The 21,028-nt window shown below is 43.5% G+C and overlaps 1 protein-coding gene across 2 annotated transcripts in view; it reads left to right on the top strand.

Moving 5' to 3' along the window:
* Nucleotides 1–1,298: 1,298 nt before the first annotated feature.
* Nucleotides 1,299–21,028, top strand: part of Hdac1 (histone deacetylase 1) — a 36,242-nt gene continuing 16,512 nt past the window's right edge. Inside the window, exons 1-3 of one of the 2 annotated variants that reach the window (XM_021263265.2) lie at nucleotides 1,299–1,440; nucleotides 7,857–7,969; nucleotides 20,710–20,827. In XM_021263265.2, the coding sequence (XP_021118924.2) occupies nucleotides 7,895–7,969; nucleotides 20,710–20,827 (193 nt within the window). In that variant the 5' untranslated portion in view covers nucleotides 1,299–1,440; nucleotides 7,857–7,894. Of the gene's footprint in view, nucleotides 1,610–7,856; nucleotides 7,970–20,709; nucleotides 20,828–21,028 lie in introns of both variants that reach the window. The other variant, XM_004850851.4, reaches the window with a different exon arrangement.

The following is a 21,028-nucleotide window of genomic DNA, read 5'->3' as shown; positions in this document are numbered from 1 at the left end:
CTATGCTATTTCTATAATAGGACCGTACAGCCTTAGATCTTCTGTTACCTTTTAACTAAAGTCCCAAACGCAGTTCCCAAGTCCCTAAACCTATTTTAAAAGGGATAAAATGTATCTTATTTACTGTAGGCTACAGGTATGTAGCTAATTTAGCAGAATGTTGGTCAAGCAGTAAGGTTGTTGTCGGTTGTTTTAATAGCTCAGCATGTACTTTTTGGTCTTTCAGCTTTAGGTAATGACCAGTCCATCCTGATCCATCTAGCATCTAGTGCAGTGATTCTCAAGGGGAGGGGAAAGGACAATTTTACATTGCAACTAGACACCCTCACCCTGGGCATTTGGCAATGTCTAGAGACAACTTTTATTGTCACAGTGTGCATATGGGGTGCTTCTGGCATCTAATGGGTAGAGATCAAGCATGCTGATAAACATCTGTGACTCACAGGACAGCCCCAATAGTGAAGAATCATCCAGCCCAAAATGTCAACAAGCCAGGGCTGAGAACTCCGGTCTTTTTTTTTTTTTGTACCGGGGATCGAACTCAGGACCTTGTGCTTGGCCAGGCAGGCGCGGTGCCACTGAGCTACATCCCCAGGCACATCTGTTCTTTTAACAATGGCACAATCCCATTTCCTGCTGTCTAAAGATTTCTTAGTCATTTTGGGTCCCTGTATCATGTGGGCAGGTTTTGGGGTTAGAAAGGCTGGGTTCTGCCATTTTGTGCTTTTGGTGCACCGCAGGTATTCAAAAGATCTATACAATTGAAAAGGCTTTCAGCAGTTCAAAAACGTCTGAGGGTTTTGTGTTTTGTTTTGTTTTGTTTGGTGGCAGTACCGTTTTGCCATATTTCCCAATTGCCCAGGCTGGCCTCGAACTTGCCATCTTCCTGTGGCTTGTAGGCATGTGCCTCTGCGCAGGCAATCGTGAAGTTCTTCACCCTTATCTCCAAAATGGTGGATAAAAGCCCTCCACCGGAGCTGCTGTGAGAAATAACTACGAACCGGTAAAGGGCAAAGCACTTGGCCCCTAGTGGGCCTTTGACAAACTAGTTTTCCTTCTCTGTCTTGTTATTTTATTTTTTCCTCCTCCAAACAGTCCTTCGAATCTAGGTACAGCTTACTCGTTATGAGTGACCTTATGCAAGTCACTTTTCATTTGCAGGCCTCGATTGAGTCTCTGTAAAATTAGAAAGTTGGCCTCGGATCTCCAAGCATGCTTCCAACAACGCAATGGGACTGTGAAGTTTATCGGGCTACTTTCCTCCCCCGGGGTTGATGGTACGGTCCCCGGGCTGCTCCCCCACCCCTCTGTCGCGGACCTTGGTACAGGCCCAGGGGGCCCTCGTGGCCTCTCAGGGCTGCCCTTGCCCCCCGCCGAGTTCCGGGCCAGTCTTTGCTCAAGCTGGTTGGCTGGAGCGGTGCCCGGGCTGCGCCGCAATAGGTGAGCCTGGGAAGGGACGGGCGGGGCTGGACAACCGCCCCTCCCCCCTGGGGTCGGCAGCTGAGCGAAGCCGCGGGCGGGCGGACGGACCGACTGACGGGAGGGACAGGAGGCAGCAAGATGGCGCAGACTCAGGGCACCAGGAGGAAAGTCTGTTACTACTACGATGGTGAGCCCCGTCCTGGTGGCGGGGGCGGGGCCTGGCCGCCCCGATCGAGGAGAGCGAGGCCGAGGGGGTCGGAGAGAGGAGGCTGGGCACTGGGGAGAGGCTGAGGGAGGAGGCTGAGGCCGAGAGGGGTCGCGCGGAGGAAGCCTGAGGTGGTGTTGGTGGGGAGACTCTGACGCGAGTCTGATGGCGAGAGTTTGAGCGGGACTCCTGGAGGGGAGGCTGAGTCTGATGGAGACGATTGCAAGGATGAATTTCCCCCCTGGGAATACAAAGGTGTCTGTCTGTGTCCCATGCCATCCTGGTCGCTTTTGGAGTGAGCCCCGCAGGACTGGTCATCCGCTTCCCCTCCCCCAGGCTCTGAGCGGGGCCTGCAATTGCTGCTGGGAAATAGGGCCCCGGGCTGGAAAGAGAGGGATGCAACCTGTTCAGACAACTTTTCATGGAACAAAAGTTTATGGAGCAGTTTATTCTGTTGTAGGGGTTTAGGTGCTGGGGCCAGGGGCTCATCCAAGTCACGCTTCCTATTCAGCTCGCGGTCTGAAGGGGGAGCTAGGCAGCGTCAGAAGTACCCTGCGGTATTGAGGAATGAAGAGAGCTCCGTGTCGGGGAGCACGGAACAGAGGCACCCAACCCAGCCTAGGGTCAGGGAAGGAAGTGTCATCTCACTTAGGACCCGAAGAACAAGAATTATTAGCCGAGCAATAGAAGGGGAAGGTAACAGCAAGGTTAGAGGCGAGGGAGAGGACGGCACCTTTGAAAGACATCGGTATTTGTCCAGTGTGTATGCCTGAGGCATAGATTTGGGGGTCTGGTGTAGAAGGTGGGAGCAGGATAGAGGGAAGGGTTGTTAAGTGGTGAGACTTGAGAATTAAATAAGGACCAGATCACGAAGGGGTGGGCATGCTCTCCTGAGGAAGTTGGACTTTGTTATGAAGGCACTTGTGAATCATTGAAGTTTTATGTAGGCTTTATACTTTAGAAATATTATTCTGGGAAAGTAAATTAATGAATGTAGGGATAAGGAAGAAGACTTAAATCTAATGTTTCTGGTGTGGGTAGTTTCATAATGGGTGTTTGGAGAAAGCCATGTCAATTGATAACTTTGTGGGTTTTGTTTTTTGGTTTTGGGGGGTTTTTTGGTACCAGGGATCGAACTCAGGTCCTTGTGCTTTTGAGGCAGGCGAGGAACCACTGAGCTAAATCCCCGGCCCTTTGTTTTGTTTTTTGAGAGCAAGTTCACGTTATATGGTTCAGGCTGGCCTTGAACTCACTGTGTATTCCAGGCTGGCCTTGAGCTCATGGCGATCTTCCTGCCTCAGTCTCCCAAGTGCTAGGATCACAGGTGTGTGCCACCATGCCCAGTGATAACTTTGGATTTTACTTTTTTTTTTTTAGAAATACCTGTTGAGACGTTTATGGAAGATGTAATTAGAGGCCTCCAGTTTGCTGTCAACTGTTGAGGTCTACATTTTATTAGACAGATTTTTGGTAGTTGTCAGCATACAGGTAGAAATTTTAGTTTAGAAGAGAATGCTATCACTGAAGAAGTTGATAGGGTAGAAAGAGGATCTAAGGTAAAATTCTGGAAGTGGACTGAGGAAAAATCTAGTGGCCCCCATGGTCTGTATTTTTTGTCATAGCACTTGTCACTGGGTGTTGAAATTGTTCATTTGCTTGGTCACATTTTTTGCAGTCAGCCAGCTTCTCTTAGAGAGAGAACATGCCTTGTCTGCCTCTTTATCCCCAGTCCTAAAAATAGTGCCTAGTTCGTAGTAGGCTCTCAAATATTTAGTAATTAAATGAATAAAAGATATAGAGGAAGTGGTCCTGAGAGGTAAGTGAACCAGACAATGTCAGATTACAGAAGCCAAAGGAGGAGTGGGCAAAGTGTTGGCAAGGGTTGGGGTAGAATCTAGATTACAGTAGATTTCAGGATGAAGAGGAGAGAGCAGATTGAAATTTTTTTTTTTTGTACTGGGGATCGAACTCAGGACCTTATGCTTGTGAAGCAGGCAGCTAAATCCCCAGCCTTTGAAAATTTTTTTAGAAGAAGCTTTTATGAGGTAAGGAGAGAGAGTTGTTGATAAAGAAGAGATGTAGGGCCGGGGATTTAGCTCAGTGGTTCTGCCACCTGGCTCAAAAGCCCAAGTACCCGAGTTCCATCCCTGGTACCAAAAAGAAGAAGAGATGTAGTGGCTAAGAGTCGAGCATATTCCTTTTTTTTGAGATAGCGACCCACTACGTAGTTCAAGCTGGCCTTGAACTCACTAGGTAGGCTAGGCTGGCCTCAAACTTGTGATTCTCCTGTATCAGCCTCCTGAGTACTGAGATTATGGGCATGTGCCACCACACGGCACATGGCCAGAGTTGAGCATATTCAAATTCCTATGGAAAACAAATGAAAGAGAAATTGAAGATACAGGAAAGAGATTAGTAGTGATGGAGGCTCTGGAGGAGACCAGGTGGCATGGACACCAGAGCCCAGGTAGGAACACTAGCTTTCAAGAAGTTCCTTTGTGATGAGGAAGCAGGTGGCAAGGAAAAGTTCAAATGTAGATAAGTTGAAGGGAAGAAGGGCTGGACTAGCTCAGTAGTAGAGGCCTTGCCTAGCATGTGCAAGGCCTGGGTTCAATTCCCAGTACCTTAAAAAAAAAAAATGGAGTGGGTAAGAAGATGGGGAGAAAGTTGAAGGAGCGCTTAAAATGAAATAAGAGAATCTTCCTTTTCTTGAGAGGTGGAGGGAAGGCAGTTGCTGGAAAAGCAATCAGGAAGAGGCAATTTAATTAGCTGTTGTTAAAGAAGGAACTAGGGAAATAAGTTTAGAAAGATTGCTGGGCAGTGCAGGATCCATTTGAGGCTGAAACCTATGGGGGTTTTTTTGGTACTGAGGATTAAACTCAGGACCTCATGCTTGCCAGGCAGGTGCTATGCCGCTGAGCTAAATCTCCAGCCCATGAAACCTATGATTTTTGTACCCATGTCATTTTGGATAGTTTTATAATCTTGATGTTCCCAGTTTAAGAGAAGAAGAAGTGGATACAGGCATCATGGTGCATGCCTATAATCCCAGGCCTTGGGAGCTTGGGAAGATTGGAAGTTGAAGGCTAGCCTTGACTGTATGGTGAGTTCAAGGCCAGCTATGAACTGCATGGGAAGACCCTATTTTAAAAGAAGAAAAAGTGGAAGATCTCAGTCTTTAGAAAAGGGAATGGACTTTTTTGTTTTGTTTTGTTTTTTTGAGTCAAGGTTTCACTGTGTAGTTCAGGCTGGCCTTGAACTCATGGTGATCCTGTTGCCTCAGCCTCCCAAGTGCTGGTATCACAGGTGTGCACCACAACACCCAGCTTGGGAATAGACTTTTTTTTTTTTGGTACTGGGGATCGAACTCAGGCCCTTGAGCTTCCCCAGCAGGTGGCAAAACCACTGAGCCAAATCCCTGTCCCTCGGCAGTAGACTTCTTAAAATCTCTGAGTTTTGGGGCCAGGGATTTAGCTCAGTGGTGCCGCTGTCTACCTCACAAGCGCAAGGACCCGAGTTGGATCCATAGTACCAAGAAAAAAAAAAAACTCTGAGTCTTGCAGTTACTTGAGGTTACTTGGTACTCAGATTTGACTCTGCCACTCAAAAGTTTTGTAATATCGAGCAAGTCACTTTACCTTTCAGGTAATTTTACTATAAAACTAAAATGGTGATTTAAAAAATTAATAACAGTTTCTATAAGAACAGTGATGGGAGGAAAGTTTTTTGTTTTTCAGACAACATATCACTATGTAGTTCAGGCTGACCTTGAATTTGTGGTGATCCTCCCGCCTCAGCTTCCCAAGTGGGATTACAGATGTGTGCCACCAAGCCCAGCACTGGAAAGATCTTTAAAGTAGCAGGCTGGGGGTATAGTACAATAGTAGAGTGCTTGTCTAGCATGTGCAAAGTCCTAGGTTCAATCCTCAGCACTGAAAAAAAAAAGTTCGAAGTAGTATCTAAATGGAAGGAGGGCCAGGGATTTAGCTCAGTGACACCACACCTGCCTCACAAATGCAAGGTCCTGAGTTTGATCTGTGGTACCAGAAATAAATAGATAAATGCAAGGAATTATTCCTTTTAAAGTCTCAGGAACCCAATTAAAAACTCTTAAGAAAAGGAACCCACTTGTTAGCTTTTTAGATAAGGTATCTTAGTTCCTCAGGTCTGAGCCTTGGCTGGGTCCAGGCTTGACAGGCAAAGGAGTACTAGAGATCAAGGGCTATCCCTTTTTTCCACCAGGTGCTAAACCTCTACCTCATCTTGGAGGCCTTTTTTTTTTAAAAAAAAAAAATTATTATCTGTAGATATAACATTTATTTATTTATTTTTGGTTTTTTTGAAGCAAGGTCTCACTATGTAGCCCAGGCTGGCCTTGAACTCACTACGTAGTCCAAGCTGGCCTCGAATTTGCAGCAATCTTCCTGCCTCAGCCTTCCAAGTGCTGGGATTACAGGTGTGTGCCACCATGCTCAGCTTGAAAAGACTGAATCTTGATCAAGAAAAGGTTTTAGCTGTAATCCCACCATCCTGGGAGGCTGAGGCAGGAGGATCACAGGTTCAGGCCCAGCCTAGCCAATTTAGTAAGACCCTGTTTCAAAATAAAAAAGGCCTGGAGATGTACCTCTTTGCAATAAAAGGATGAAGACAAATCAATCCAATAATTGTTCCAAACAAAAGCCCTAGAAAAGGGCTTGTTAAGGTGGCAGAGCCCGGTAATTGCATAAAACTTAAAACTTTACCATCAGAGGTTCAACTCCTCTCCTTAACAACTAATGCACATCATCAACACACTACTACTCCTAATCCCAATTCTATTAGCAATGGCATACCTCACTAATAGAACGAAAACTCCTGGGCTATATACAATTACGAAAAGGCCCCAACATCGTTGGCCCATACGGAATCCTCCAACCAATCGCCGACGCCCTAAAACTATTTATTAAAGAACCATTAAAACCATCGGCCTCATCCATCTCACTATTTATCATCGCCCCTATGCTCGCCCTGACCCTAGCCCTATCCTCAATTCCCAGGATTGTAAAGGAGGGGAGGATATGTTGGAGAGTGAGCTGGGGATTGTAGTGTGAGGATTATCAGGGAAGAAAATATTCCAGGTCCAGGGAACATTCTGGACTAAGAATATTTTGTCATGAAGCCGAATGCCATGTTCAGGATGTTGATAGTCTGGTGTGTCTAGTCTGGTAAACATTTTCTGTGAAGGGCCAAGTAGTAAATGTTTTAGGCTTTATTTTACCATCTGGGTCTCTGTGGCAATTGCTTTATTGAGCTCTGCCATTGTGGTACGAAAACTGCCATGGGTGTGCATAGATTAAAGGGCATGGATATTTCCTATTGGCCATGCCTATTTATACAAATAGGCAGCTAGTTCTATTTGCTTTAGTCTGGGGCAAAGAGTGAGAATAAACGTGTCTGTACTGAGGGAAAGTTTAAGGGTAGTAATAGCAGGAGATAAAGCAGAAAGGTAGGTTAAACAACTCTGTGGGGCAGCCTGCTAAAGTTATTCTTCACTCCTTTTCCTGTAGGAAATATGGAGCTGTTAGGGTTTTTGAGCAGGGGAGTGATGTTATTTGAATTGTGGATTATGAAAATAACTGGCAGGGTGTGTTGGTGCTCGCCTATAATCCCGGCACTTGGGAGGCTGAGGCAGAAGGATTGCTGTGAGTTCAAGGCCAGCCTCCACTACATAGTTCAATGTCAGCCTGAACTACATAGCAAGACCCTATCTCAAAAAACACCAAAAAGGGTCAGGGATTTAGTTCAGTGGTTCCACCGCCTGCCTCGAAAGCAGAAGATCCCGAGGTGCCACCGCCTGCCTTGCAAGCACAAGGTCCCGAGTTCGATCCCCGGTACCAAAAAACAAAACAAAACTGTAGCTTATAATAATTCTGAGTAGTGATGGTTTTCTATTTTGGGAAGGAATTTCTTGGAGGAATAGTGAGGTGGCTGCTGGCTGCTATTTCCCGGTAGCTTTGGAATAAACCCCTCATCCTCTCTAGTGCCTATGACTCAACCTTAAGTGCTGACCTCACTAGGGTTCCTTGCTTTTAGTTTTGTTTCTTCTGTAATTACCATTCCTCAAAGTGGGAGAGAATCTTGGAAACTAGAAATGAGCTAGAAAGAAGTTTGCCTGGGAGTTTGCTGTAAAAATTCCTGGGCTCTCCTGGGAATGTGTGTCTCTGTTACTGAAGCTGTCACTCTTCTGCAGGGGATGTTGGAAATTACTATTATGGACAAGGCCACCCAATGAAGCCTCACCGAATCCGCATGACTCACAATTTGCTGCTGAACTATGGTCTCTACCGAAAGATGGAAATCTATGTGAGTTACTAGAGGCACTACCCCTTCCCTACCTCATCAGCTCAAGTTCCTCATGTGTTTTTCTTTTTTTGGTACTGGGGATCGAACTCGGGTCCTTGGGCTTGCGCAGCAGGCAGCGAAACCACCGAGCTAAATCCCCGGCCCCTCTCATGTGTTTTTCATTATTTCACTTTTTTAACTACTCATTCACTGAGTTGAATGTGTTGAGTGGCTCTGTAGCAAGTACAGTACATGTTTTTATGGATTTATTCTAGGCTGAGACCCACATGTAAGTAAGTAAAGTATACTACCGTGTGTACATGCAACAATTAAAGAATGTATAGATGCAGAGATAATGAGCAAAGACCAAGGGAACTGTGGACTGTTTCCTAGAGGTGATATCTAAGGAGGGTTTTAAAGATTGAATAGAATTTAGTCTGGGTTACAAGAAGGAACTAGCATTCTAGGCCAAGGGAAGAACATGGGCAAAAAGTTTGAGGTAAGAAAAATAAGGTGTTTGGGGAAAATATGAGCGTCTTGTTGAGCAGGTCCAGAGTATAAGTGCCAGGAGACAGAGGTGGAGAGGTCAGCAGGAATTGGATGTGGTGTACTAAGCAGCCCTGGTGGGCCAGAGTCAAACCCAGTGGCCCCCACAAAAAAAAACAACAAAAACAGGAATGACTGAGACTGTGTTGAACTGGATGCCAGCTAGTTACCAGGGAGCTTAGACTCTGACCAACTTCTTGACTCAGCTCCAGCTGATCCCCCCCACCTCAGTACCAGGGATTGAACTCAGGACCTTGTGCTTGCAAGGTAGGCATGGTGCCACTGAGCTAAATCCTCAGCCCTCCAGCTGATTTTTGCTTGATCTTCGGGTTGTTTTGTTTTCCCTGTAGTACTAGGGATTGAACCCCAAGCTTTCACACTGAGCTACATCCCCAGCACTTTTATTATTTTTTGAGACAGAGTCTTAAATCACTGAGTTTGAACTTGGAATCCTCCTGCCTCAGGCTCCCACAGTGCTGGGAATAAAAGGATATGCCACCACACCCAGCTCCATCTTCCAGGTTTTGTTTTGTTTTTGAGATGGGGCCTTGGATATATCCCAGAGTGGCCTTGAACTGACAATCCTCCTTCCTCAGTCTGCTGAGTGCTGGAATAAGTGTGTGCTACCACACCCAGCCCATATTCTCTTTTTTTTTTTGGCACCGGGGATTGAACTCAGGACCTTGTATTTGCCAGGCAGGCGCCAGAACCACTGAGCTAAATTCCCAGCCCCACCCCACCCCCCTTTTTTTTTTTTTTTTTTTTGGTTTTTTGAGGTAGGGACTCCCTTTGTAGTTTGGGCTGGCCCTGAACTCACTATGAGGGCCAGGCTGGTCTAGAACTCCTGGCAATCCTCCCTGGCTCAGCCTCCCCAGTGCTAGGATTACAGGTGTGGGCCACCACATCCGGCTACTATATTTTCATCTAAAACTGGAAGATCAGTCAGTGTGAGGTAGATAAGAGGATCACCATCAGTTCAAGGCCCTGTCTCAAATAAAAAAAAAAAAAAAAAAAGAGAGAGAATCTGGATATGTAGCTCAAGTCTCCCAGTGTTAATGTTGAATCAAGGTTTTAATTTTTTTTAGCTTGGGTTTAAACCAAACAAGTAAGTATCTACATGGACTAAATTTGGTCCAGTCATTCCCAGTTTAACCTCTTCTGGAGGTAGTGAGGAGCAAGTGAAAAGTTTTAAATGAAAGGAAGATAGGAACTGGCATGTATTTTAGAAGCAGAGAGGCCAGTCAGGAGGCTGTTGCAAGAGTCCAAATGAGAAAATAAAGAGGGACTTAGGGCCTGTGTTGTCTTATAGTGTAAGAGTGTGTTGTTAAAGTCTGTGGCAATAGCTTGAGTAACCTAGCAACAGCAGGATCCTTCTCACCATCCCAAGACTAAAAGGAGATGAATCTTCTGCCCCAGAAGGCCTGTCATGTCTCTGGAGCTAATGGTAGCACCTGGGGAAGCAAGGAGGAAGTAGAGGAGCAGACAGACCATTTGAATAGATAGCTTTTTTTTTTTTTGGTACCGGGGATCTAACTCTGGTCCTTGTGCTTGCCCAGCAAGTGGCAGAACCACTGAGCTAAATCCCTGGCCCTGAGCAGATAGCTTTTTAACGCTTGAAGGGCAGCTGGGAATGAAGAACATGAGGTTTTCTGGGGATCTCCTCCTTTATTAAAAAAAAACAAAAAACTTTTCCTAGAAGCTTCCCACCAGACCTTTCCTTGCATCCCTTGGGTGATTTGCTGTCCTTAGACAGACTGTCAGTGTAGGCAGATAGGATTACTAGAACTGGCTTGGACTAATTATGATTTGATCCCTGGGGATCCGTTGCCAAGAGAATGGCTCTTTGGGCAGCAACTGAGTGTGGCTGCACAGGAGAAAATACCTTTTTTTGTGGAGGGTCAGTACTGGGCATTCAACCCAGGAACCTCAAACTGGGCTACATCCAAGGCTTTTTAAGAATGTCTTTTAAGGGGTCGGGGATTTAGCTCAGTGGTTTCGCCGCCTGCTGTGCAAGCGCAAGGACCTGAGTTCAATCCCCGGCACCAAAAATAAATAAATAAATGAATGAATAAACAAATAAATAAATAAAATTTTTAAAAATGAATGTTTTTTAAAATTTTTGAGACAGAGCCATGCTAAGTTGCTCAGGCAGCCCTCCAACTCTCCTGCCTCATTCTCCTTCCGTGCTGGGATTATAGGCGTGTATGTCACTGCACTTGGCAAGAGAATATCTCATGAGAGATGGCTTCATTTTTAGGCTGTTCTTTTCTTTTGGTTTTTTGAGCAAGGTTCTTGGTGTGTAGTTCAGGCTGGTCTTGAACTCACTATACAGCCCAGGCAGGTTTTGAATTTGAATCCTGCCTCAGCCTCCAGAGTTCTGGGACTACAGGTGTGTGCCACCATGGCCAGCTTATGGTGTTCTTATTCTTTTTTTTTTTTTTTTTTTTGGTGTTCTTATTCTTACTGTAAACTCCTAAAGCAGAACCTCAGTACAATCTCTTCTCAGCTCTCTAGACCTTGTTCTTTCCTCTTCCTTCCCTCCTTCCTCCTTTTTTTGAGTCAGGCTCTTACTATGTAGTTCAGGCTGGCCTTGAACTCACTGTATAGCCCAGACTGGCCTCGGACTTGCAGCGATCCTCCTGCCTTAGCCTCATGAGTGCTGGAATTTCAGGTGTGGACTACCATGCCCAGCTGAAAAAAATTTTTGTTTTTATTCTGGGGATTGAACTCAGGACCTTCTGCTTGTGAGCCAGGTGGTGGAACCACTGAGCTACATCCCCGGCCCTTGAAAGAATTTTTTATGAGACATATAAGGTACAAAGACACAATTCAATCAATACTACCTAATTTAAGGAAAAATTTTATATTAACTGCTGAAGTCACTTTATGCCTTTTGTTGATCCTTCTCACCCAGAGTTCACTCAGCCCTGAATTTGGAATTCATCATCATCTTCCTTTTCTTTATTTCTTTTCTTTCTTTTTTTTGGAACTGGGGATTGAACTTGGGTCCTTGCGCTTGCCAGGCAAATGGCAACACCACTGCGCTAAATCCTGGCCCCTTCCTTTTCTTTATAATTTTATGTATGTGTATTCTTTAACAAATTTTTTTTTTGAGACAGCGTCTCACTATGTATTCCAGACTGGCCTTGAATTCGCAGTGATTCTCCTGTCTCAGCCTCCCTGGTGCTAGGATTACAGGCATATACCACCATGCTCAGCATGTTTTGGTTTTATATGCTGAAATGTTAAATAAATGGAGCCATAGTGTTTTTTTTCTTTTTTTTTCTTCAGTAACAGGGATTGAATCCAAGGCCTTTGCACTGAACTAAGTCTCACTAAGGCCTCACTAAGTCATTTAGTACCCCAGACTGAACTCTCATGATCCCTATGCTGCAGCATCCCAGAGTGCTTGGACTGTAAGCATACACCTTTTTTTTTTGGTACTAGGGATTGAACTCCGGACCTTGCGCTTGTGAGGCAGGCGGTGGCACCACTGAGCTATATCCCTGGCACTTGATTTTTTTTTTTTTTTTTTTTTAAGGTAACAAAGTATATTTGAAAAAGTAACAGCAAAGAGTGAGGAAGAAACTGGCTCTACAGAGTGAGGTTGGGCTCAGTAAAAGAGGTAAAAGCAAGGGCCGGGGATTTAGCTCAGTGGTTCCGCCGCTTGCCCTTCAAGTGCAAGGACCTGAGTTCAATCCCCAGTACAAAAAAAAAAAAAAGAATGTAAGGCCTCAAATCCATAAACAAAACACATCTCCACTTATTTAGACCCATTAAACTTCTTATAAAAGGCTTCCTTTTGGTTCTTTATTTTGAAAAATAAATGTTTTTAAAATTGATATAAAGTAAACATACATGTAAACACCAATGTAAGAAATAAAACATTGGGCCGGGGATTTAGCTTAGTGGTTCTGCCACCTGCCCTGCAAGTGCAAGGACCAGAGTTCGATCCCTGGTACCAAAAAAAAAAAAAAAGAAAAAAGAAAAAGAAATAAAACATTGCCAGTATCTCAGAAACCTGCATGTAACTCTTCCTGATCAGTTTCCTCCCTCCTCCAAGAAGTAACTAGACTCCTGACCTTTCTGTTAATTTTTTCTGTGTCCTTCATTATAATTTAAATACATAAATATGGCTCTTAAAATAATATAGTTTAAATTTGGCCAAATTTGATAGAAATATAAATGAATTATACAGTATGCATTATTTTTCATGTAGCTATAGTTCTTATTAATAAATCGGGTAGCATTTCATTGTAAAGTGTGCTGTAATTTATCCACTCTATTGTTCATGGGTATTTGAGTTTCTGGCCATCAATAAAGGCTGTGTGTGCGTGCGTGCACGCGCGCGTGTGCTGGGATTGAATCCAGGGCTTTGCAAACTGCTAACCAAGCACATGCTGTATCATTGAACTGTACCTCCAGCCCCAATAAGGTTTTTCTTTTATTGCAGTATTGATGATGGTACATGCAGCCTTGTATATGTGAAGCAAGTGCTCTAGTGCTGAGCTCCATCTGCAGCCTCTTTTACTTCATTTTGAAACAGGGTCTCACTAAGATGCCCAGGCTGGCTTTAAACTTGTAATACCCCTGCCTCAGCCTGGTGAGTAGATGGCCTTACAGGTGTGTGCCACTGTGTCTGGCCTCCATAAGGTCTTATAATTTCCTTCATGAAGGCCATGCACGTCTTTCATTAGATATTTTTCCCAAGTACTTCATTTTTTAAAAATTGTTATTATAAATCATTTTTTGCACATTCTAATTTACTCATATATAAACATGAAATGTAGTTCATTTTTTTGCTTTGTTTTGTTTTTTTGATATGGGGATCGAACTTGGGACCTTGGTACTTTCAAGGCAGAACCACTGAGCTAAATCCCCAGCCCTGTAGTTCTTTTTTTATTTAAATGTTTCCATGGTTCTGCTATTTTGTTTTTGTTTGTTTGGGTTTTTTTTGGTACCGGGGATCGAACTCGGGTCCTTGTGCTTGCAAGGCAGGCGACGGAACCACTGGGCTAAATCCTCAGCCCTGGTATTTTTTTTTTTTTTTGTACCAGGGATCGAACTCAGGGCCATGAAGTTGTGAGGCAGGCACCGTGACACTGAGCTAAATCCCTGGTCCTTTTTTCTTTCTTTCTTTTTTTCTTTTTTCTTTTGTTCTGTACTGGGGCTCAAAATCAGGACCTTGTGCTTGCCAGGCAGGCACGGCATCTCCTTTTTTTGTGTGTTTGTTTCTGTGGGCTACCATTCTTGATGCTTTATTAATTGTGTATTTTGTGATTTTTGTCTGTGAATGAGGTTATCTTTGGAACTTTGAGGCCTGGGATGAAGATGGGTTCTAGAAGATTTGCTTGCTTGGTTGATTGATTGACTGATTTGAGACAGGGTCTTGCGCTGTAGTTCAGGCTATCCTTGAGGTCACTACGTAGCCTAGGCTGGCCTTGAACTTGTGACAGTCCTCCTGCCTCAGCCTCCTGCGTGCTGGAATCACAGACAGGAGATTTGCTTTAACTTTGTAAAAATTTGAAATGGGCTATGTCCTTCAGAGATTTGGAATAAAGAATGAATTTTGGAAGAACATAAACATAATGGCAGGAAGCGGCACAGGAGTTGTTGAAGAGTTGTTTGTCTGTAGTATAATATTTATGAAGAAGGCATGGGGAATTAGATTGAGAGAGGAATCTTGTGAAGTTCCTTGATTGCCATGTCAAAGAGTTTATAATCTCTGTAAATAGTCATTGAATATTTTTTTTCTGCTACATAGTTTTATTTATTATTTCAACATCCTGTGAGAATGGGAGTAGGTTAAAAAAAAAAATGGCTCTGAGGGATTAAATTAACTTCTCCAAGTTTGTTTACATTATATACTATTACAGGTACTTATAAAACTGTCTTCTCCGAAAAATAACTGTTAACCATAGGTTATTAAAAGAAAATGTATTAGCTTTCTAGGGATGCTACAGCAAATTATCCCCAACTTGGTGGTTTAAAACAATAGATATCTATTCTGTCACTATTTTGGAGGCTGGAAGTCTGAAATCAAGGTGTCCAAAGGCCACACTTCTTCTGAAGCCTCTAACAGGGAATACTTTGCTTTGTCCAGTTTCTGGTGACTCCAGATATTCTTTAGCTTGTGGTTATGTAACTCCAGTTGGTATCTCCATCTTCACATAGCTTCTCCTCTTTGTCTTTGTCTTCTTCTTTCTCTGTCTTACAAGGATACTTGTCATTGGATTTAAGGCCCACTTGGATGATCTCATCTCAAGATTCTTAACTTAATTGCAGCAGCAAAGACCTCGGCTCTGTGATCCCATGGTGGACTTTAGTGCTGTGGTTCTCAACCTTTCTTTTCCTGCATCCTGTGGAGTCTGGCAGTCTCCCACTGGAGAGACCCTCCCTTCCTGGTCCCAATTCCACTTGGGCAGTTCCCCCAGAGGTTTTCACTCCCTCTCCCAACAGTCCAGGCTTCTGGACTCTGGTAACACCCTTTTCTCCCAGTGTCACCCATGCAACAATGGGGAATGACTTCCTGATTCTGCTCATCTTTGAACTGCTTCACCATTTGTTCTTTGGCTTCTTCACTCTTCCATTCATAGTTTGTATAAGTTTCAGTCCAATAGTCAGCTGACTTCAAGGCAGGGATGGCAAACAGGCACTGCAGAGGAGAAACAACATGGTGTGCACAAGGTAGCAAAGGCAATGAGGGTCATTGAATATATGTATTTTTTTGTACTGGGGATCAAACTCGGGTCCTTGCACTTGTGCTGCAGGCAGCGAAACCACTGTGCTAAATCCCCGGCCCTCATTGAATATTTTTGAGCAGGAGATTGACGATTTTTGTGATTCTCATATACAAGGTAAAGGAGGATACAGCTCAGTATAAATGGGACCGTTTAAGGGCCAAAAATAATCCAAGTGAAAGTTAATTTATTGAGTCAACAGGTAACTACTGAGCAGCTGTTATATTCCAGGCACCATGGTTGTTACTTAATATAAAGTTTGACCTGCTTCTGGCCTCCCAGAATAGATCAAGTATACATGTAGTTCCTTGTTTTTTTTCTTTTCTTTTTTTGTGGTCCTGGGGATTGAACCGAGGTCTTCACCTATGCTAAGCAAACACTCTACCACTGAGCTATGCTGCATCCCCAGCCACACAAATGCAATTTCTTTGCGTTTTGATGATTGTGATAGGGAAGTACAGGATTCTCAGGGGAGCATTTTAGAGAGTTACTTAACTGAGACTGGGGGCTAAGGACGGCTCTCTGGGGGAGTTGACTTCAGTTGCAACCTAAAGGTTGAGTAGAGGCTATGAGAACAGTGTGCTGCCGGGGATTTACCTTAGTGATTTCTCCACCTGCTGCGCAAGCACAAGGACCTGAGTTCAATCCCTGGTACCAAAAGAAAAAAAAAAAAAAAAAGAACTGGTGAGAACAGTGTTCTATTCTAGTTCAGGTATGTGCAAAGGCCTTAAGGGGAGAAATCTTCCCCTTGGGGAATTGCAAATGAAACCACGCTTGGCACTTTGGTACAGTACAGGAGATAAATTCAGCCCCTTGAACTTGTTTTGTTTAACCCACAAAGTATTTTTAAGAACTTTATTGTGATGGTCAACCTTTGAAAAAATGAAATTTGGCCCAAAAGAATTTTGTAGTTGAGTCCAAACTCCTTCATGGTACTAATCAGCTAGAGCTGTGTAAAGCCTGTCATCTGCTTACCAGTTTATTTTGTTTGGTTATTTGTTTTTGTTTTGTTTTGTTTTGTTTTTTGGTATGGGGATCAAACCTGGGACCTTGCGGGACCTTGCACTTGCCCTTGCACTTGCGAGGCAGACAGGCGGGGAACCACTGAGCTAAGTCCCCGGCCCCGTGGTTTATTTGTTTTGACACCAAATTAGCTAAACTGCCCAGCCCTTAGAACTGCTTTGAATTTGGTGTTTCCTCTGCTAGAGCATAAAATTTTTTTTTTTTTTTTTTTGGTACCGGGGATTGAACTCTGGACCTTGTGCTTGCGAGGTAGGCGGCAGAACCACTGAGCTAAATCCCCGGCCCCATAGAGCATAAAATATTTAGGGGGATTCTTGAGAGGTGAGCAGAGAACAGATTATTCTAATTTTCTGAGCCAGGTTAAAAAGTTCCATCCTGATAGGAGGAGTGAAGCCTTTGGTTTTAGAGGAGAGTGATGTGATTCAACTTGCATTTTAGACCAATCACTCTGCCTGAGAATATATTCCCACTGGTTAAATGAGGGCTGGAGATTGCTGCTATAATCCAGGCCAAAAAGGTGGTAAGTGGGGCTTGGTTGCACATGCATGCAAACCCAGCTTTCTGGGAGGCTGAGGCGGGAGTATTGCTATGAGTTCAAAGCGAACCTGGCCTATGTGGTAAGTTTAAGAACAGCACATAATGAGACCCTGTCTCAAAAAACAAAAGAAAACGGTGGTGGTCTGGGCATAGAGGTGGATAGAGTTGGCAGATTGGCAGTTTCAAGAGAAGTCTAATGCAGTGGATGAGGGGAGAGAGAAATCAAAGACGATATTCTGGCTTGTCTTGAGCAGCTAGGTGGAAGGCAGTGAGAATAGGAAACTGAGAAAGGAGCACAGAAGAAATAGTATAGAGCATGCAGGCAAGGTTATGAAGGTTTTGGGGTGGGGTGTAGCTCAGTGGTAGAGCACATGCTTAGCATGTACAAGGCCTTGGGTTCAATCCTTGCACACTCTTCCCCAAAGAAATGAATAAAAGACCTGGGCATGGCTGTACACACCTGTCTATAATCCTAGCACTTGAGGGGCTGAGGCAGGAGAAATGTTGTGAGTTCAAGGTCAGCCTGAACTATATTGTGGGACCTTGTCTCCAAAAATAATTTTCTAACTAAAAATCTATTAACTGGAGGTAGTGGGGGACACTTGTAATCCCAGCACTTGGGCAGCTGAGACAGGATTATGGTGAGTTTGAGGCCAGCCTGGGCTCCATGGTGAGTTCAAAGCCAGCCTGAACTGCATGGTGAGATTCTGTCTCCAACACAATAAAATAACTTTTTTTTTTTTTGTACTGGGGATCAAACTCGGGACCTTGTGCTTGCGAGGCAGGTGGCGGAACCACTGAGCTAAATCCCCAGCCCTAACAACAAACTAACTATTAAGATTATGGTGGTAGGGCCGGGGATTTAGCTCAGTGGTTTCGCTGCCTGCTGCGCAAGAGCAAGGACCCAAGTTCAAGCCCCGGTACCAAAAAAAAAAAAGATTATGGAGGTATAATGAGAAGGGCTAGCAATGGTTTGAAATGAGAAAGCAAAAAAGACAGAATTTAAAATGACATTTAGGTTTCATTAATAGAAATAGCAAAAGAAAAGTTCTCTGTTAAGTTAAATTTGAGGGCTTCTAGCCTCTCTACAAATTGTTGTGTCCAGTTGAATTTAAAGCCTCTAAGAGCACAGTTTGGTGACATATGGCTATAATCCCAGCACTCCAGAGGCTGAAGGAGTAGGATCACTTGTAAGTTCAAGGCTGGCCTGATCTACTTGGCAAGACCCAGTCTCAAAAAACAACAAGCAAGGGCTGGGGATTTAGTTCAGTGGTTCTGCTGCCTGCCTTGAAAGCACAAGGACCCAAGTTGGATCCCCGATACCAAAAACAAGCAAGAAAAAAACAGTGGCCTCTAGTATTCCTGAGGAGTTGATGGGTAGAACAGAGACTAAGATTCTCTTCTATCTAGAAGCAAGAAGTAAATCATGGCATGGATAATAGTGCTAAGATGGTAAAGAATAACTCACTCAGTATGGTGGAAACAACTTGGTATTTAAGGGCAAGCATTGCTTCTTTCACTGTGGTTATTTTTAATAAGATAGTATCTGTTTTTCAGTCCCCCCCCCCCCTTGGTGGTACTAAGAATTGAACCCAGGGAATACTGGGCTACATCTCTGGCCCTTTTTATTTTTTCATTTTGAGATAAGGCCTCACTAAATTTCCCAGGCTACTTAACCATGCAACTTTATGTATTATGTGCATGTGTCAGTACTGTAGTTGCCTAGACCACCACTCATATTGAAATACTCACTGCAAGGGTGCAGGGGACTTGGCATATGGTTATATTCACAGCTAATGTAGTAAAGATACACAGCTATGTTATGTAGTAGTTGTACTGATGGCTAACTTAATAAGGATACATAGGCAGATCATGAGGGGCAAAGATACAGACTGGAATGGGAGGAATCCATGTGTAGACTTCTTAAGCTCTGTCCCTCCCACAAAAGGTACACAAAACAACAAAAATGACACAACATATGCATGGTGTTTCTGCCCAGGGAAGCCCAATACAGACTTCGTGCCTAAGGTTTTTATTAGGAGCTAGTCATAGGGGCAACTTCTGCCTAGCACATACCAAAATCCAGACCCCCCCCAAAGGAAAGTAAGTGTTGGACATAAAGCACATTATGTATACATTTTGGCAGAGTAACAATGAGAAACACCTGAAGCACAGGTTTCTGAATCCCAGCCAAAGCCCAACCTTACAAGCAGGCCTAAGGATAGTGGTCTTCAGTCTGTATGTTAATACTTTTCTGTACTGCAGATGTATGTGGAGGAGTGAAGTAAAAGGCTAAAGAGAGAAAGAAGATGAACAGTAAATCCTTTATATAATATAATATAATATATATATATGGTAATATGTAGAAAATGAAAGATTACTGGAAAAAAAAGATTATTGGAAATACTGAAAAAAAAATTTCCCAGGCTATTTTCAAATTTGTGATCTTTCTGTCTCAGTCTCTTAAGTAGCTGGGAATACAGGCATGTGCCACTGTGGCTGGCTGTCTTTTAGTGTTATATTCTTCATTAAATTAGCTGAGAACTTAAATGAGAGTCAGTTAGTAGCTGGAGCCATACATCTGTTTTCCTTTTCCAGTTTACCATCTGTGGAACCCTATGTAAGTTACTTACCCTCTCTGTGCTGTAGTTTCTTCCTTATAAAATTCAGACAATAACAGTATGACCTTTCACAGGCTGTGTGAGGATACTGTGAGAGAGCATAGATGTGCCTAAAATAGTGACTAGCTCAGTGTAAACAATAAATGTTAGCTAAGTGTAGAAAATGCTTTGTAAACTATAAAAGTATTGGTAATTAATTAGAGAAGAAGAGATTCATCTATGAAGACCTGCATTTAAGGGATGGGAGGAAGAGAAGTGATTTTTTTGTTACTGTTTTGTTTTTTTGTTACTGTTGTTTTTGAGGGAGGGCCTCAATAAGTAGTTCAGGCTAACCTCAAACTCCCAGTGATCCTTCTGCCTCAGCCTCCCTGGTGCTGGGATTACAGGTGTGTACCTCCATGCCCAGCTAAGAGAAGAGAATTTTTTTTTTTGGTACCGGGGATCAAACTCGGTACCTTTCGCTTGCAAGGCAGGCGGTGGAACCACTGAGCTAAATCCCCGGCCCGAGAAGAGAATTTTTTAACAAGAGGAAAGGTGGAATCAGAATGTTGGGGTGACCAGGAAATTATCATGTCAAGGAAGTTTTAGTGGAAAGGATGTGATCATTGTTGATGCGATGATTTATAAAGGATTTCTCATCTATTTTAATTGTCATTAGTCACCCCTTTTTCTTTTTTTTAAATTAAATTCATTGGTACATTTGGGTATCCAATATCATGATATTCATCATTGGAAATTTGTGCCTTTACATAATCTATCTTGGTAATCACCCCTTTTTCTTGAACTCTTGGAGTCATTTGGCCCATAATTATATATTATACCTAAGAAGTAATAATTTTTAAAATACTTTATAGTTTATAAAGAGATTTAACAATTTTTTTTTTTTGAGATAGGGCCTCACTAGTCAGGCTGGCCTCAAACTCGGGGCGATGCTCCTTCCTCAGCCTCTCTAGTGGTGGGATTCTGGGCATGTGCCATCATACCTGGCAATCTTACCCAATTTTTACAACCTCCCTGTGAGATAGTTGTTGTCCCTGTTCAGTAAATGAAGAAATTGTGGCTCTAGATATAACTTGTTTAAGCAACAGAGTTTGAGGTGCAGTCTGTTTTCTAATACCCAATCTCCTTTGCTAGTCTTATCTGCCTAATTAGATCGTAAATTTCTTGAGGCCTAAATCTATCCAGTTACTTCTTTTTGTCCATCACCTGGACAGAAAATACAAATATTCCAACCAGACTGAGTGAAGACTGACAGCAGTCAAAGCTAACTTGCTTTCTCCCTTCTCCCCTCTAGCGCCCTCACAAAGCCAATGCTGAGGAGATGACCAAGTACCACAGTGATGACTACATTAAATTCTTGCGCTCCATCCGTCCAGATAACATGTCTGAGTACAGCAAGCAGATGCAGAGATGTAAGTCTGTTCTGTTTCCTGCCTACTTCCAATCCCCCTGCTGGATCTCCCTGTCCATCGGAGAGGCCCATGCTGCCTTCCTTGTTCTTATTCAGCTGACATCTGATTTCCTTTTCCTCCTAAGGGTGCCAAAATGCTTCTGTTTCTCACATCTGATTTTCCTTGTTTCCTGATTGTAAATAATAACCGTTGGGCTTTTTC

The sequence above is a fragment of the Heterocephalus glaber genome, unplaced genomic scaffold, assembly GCF_053883595.1.
Source record: "Heterocephalus glaber isolate CG9 unplaced genomic scaffold, H.glaber_assembly_v1.0 deba00001452, whole genome shotgun sequence".
Taxonomy (NCBI): domain Eukaryota; kingdom Metazoa; phylum Chordata; class Mammalia; order Rodentia; family Bathyergidae; genus Heterocephalus; species Heterocephalus glaber.
Note: the sequence above shows the minus strand (reverse complement) of the source record. Positions and strands in the feature narration are given on the sequence as shown.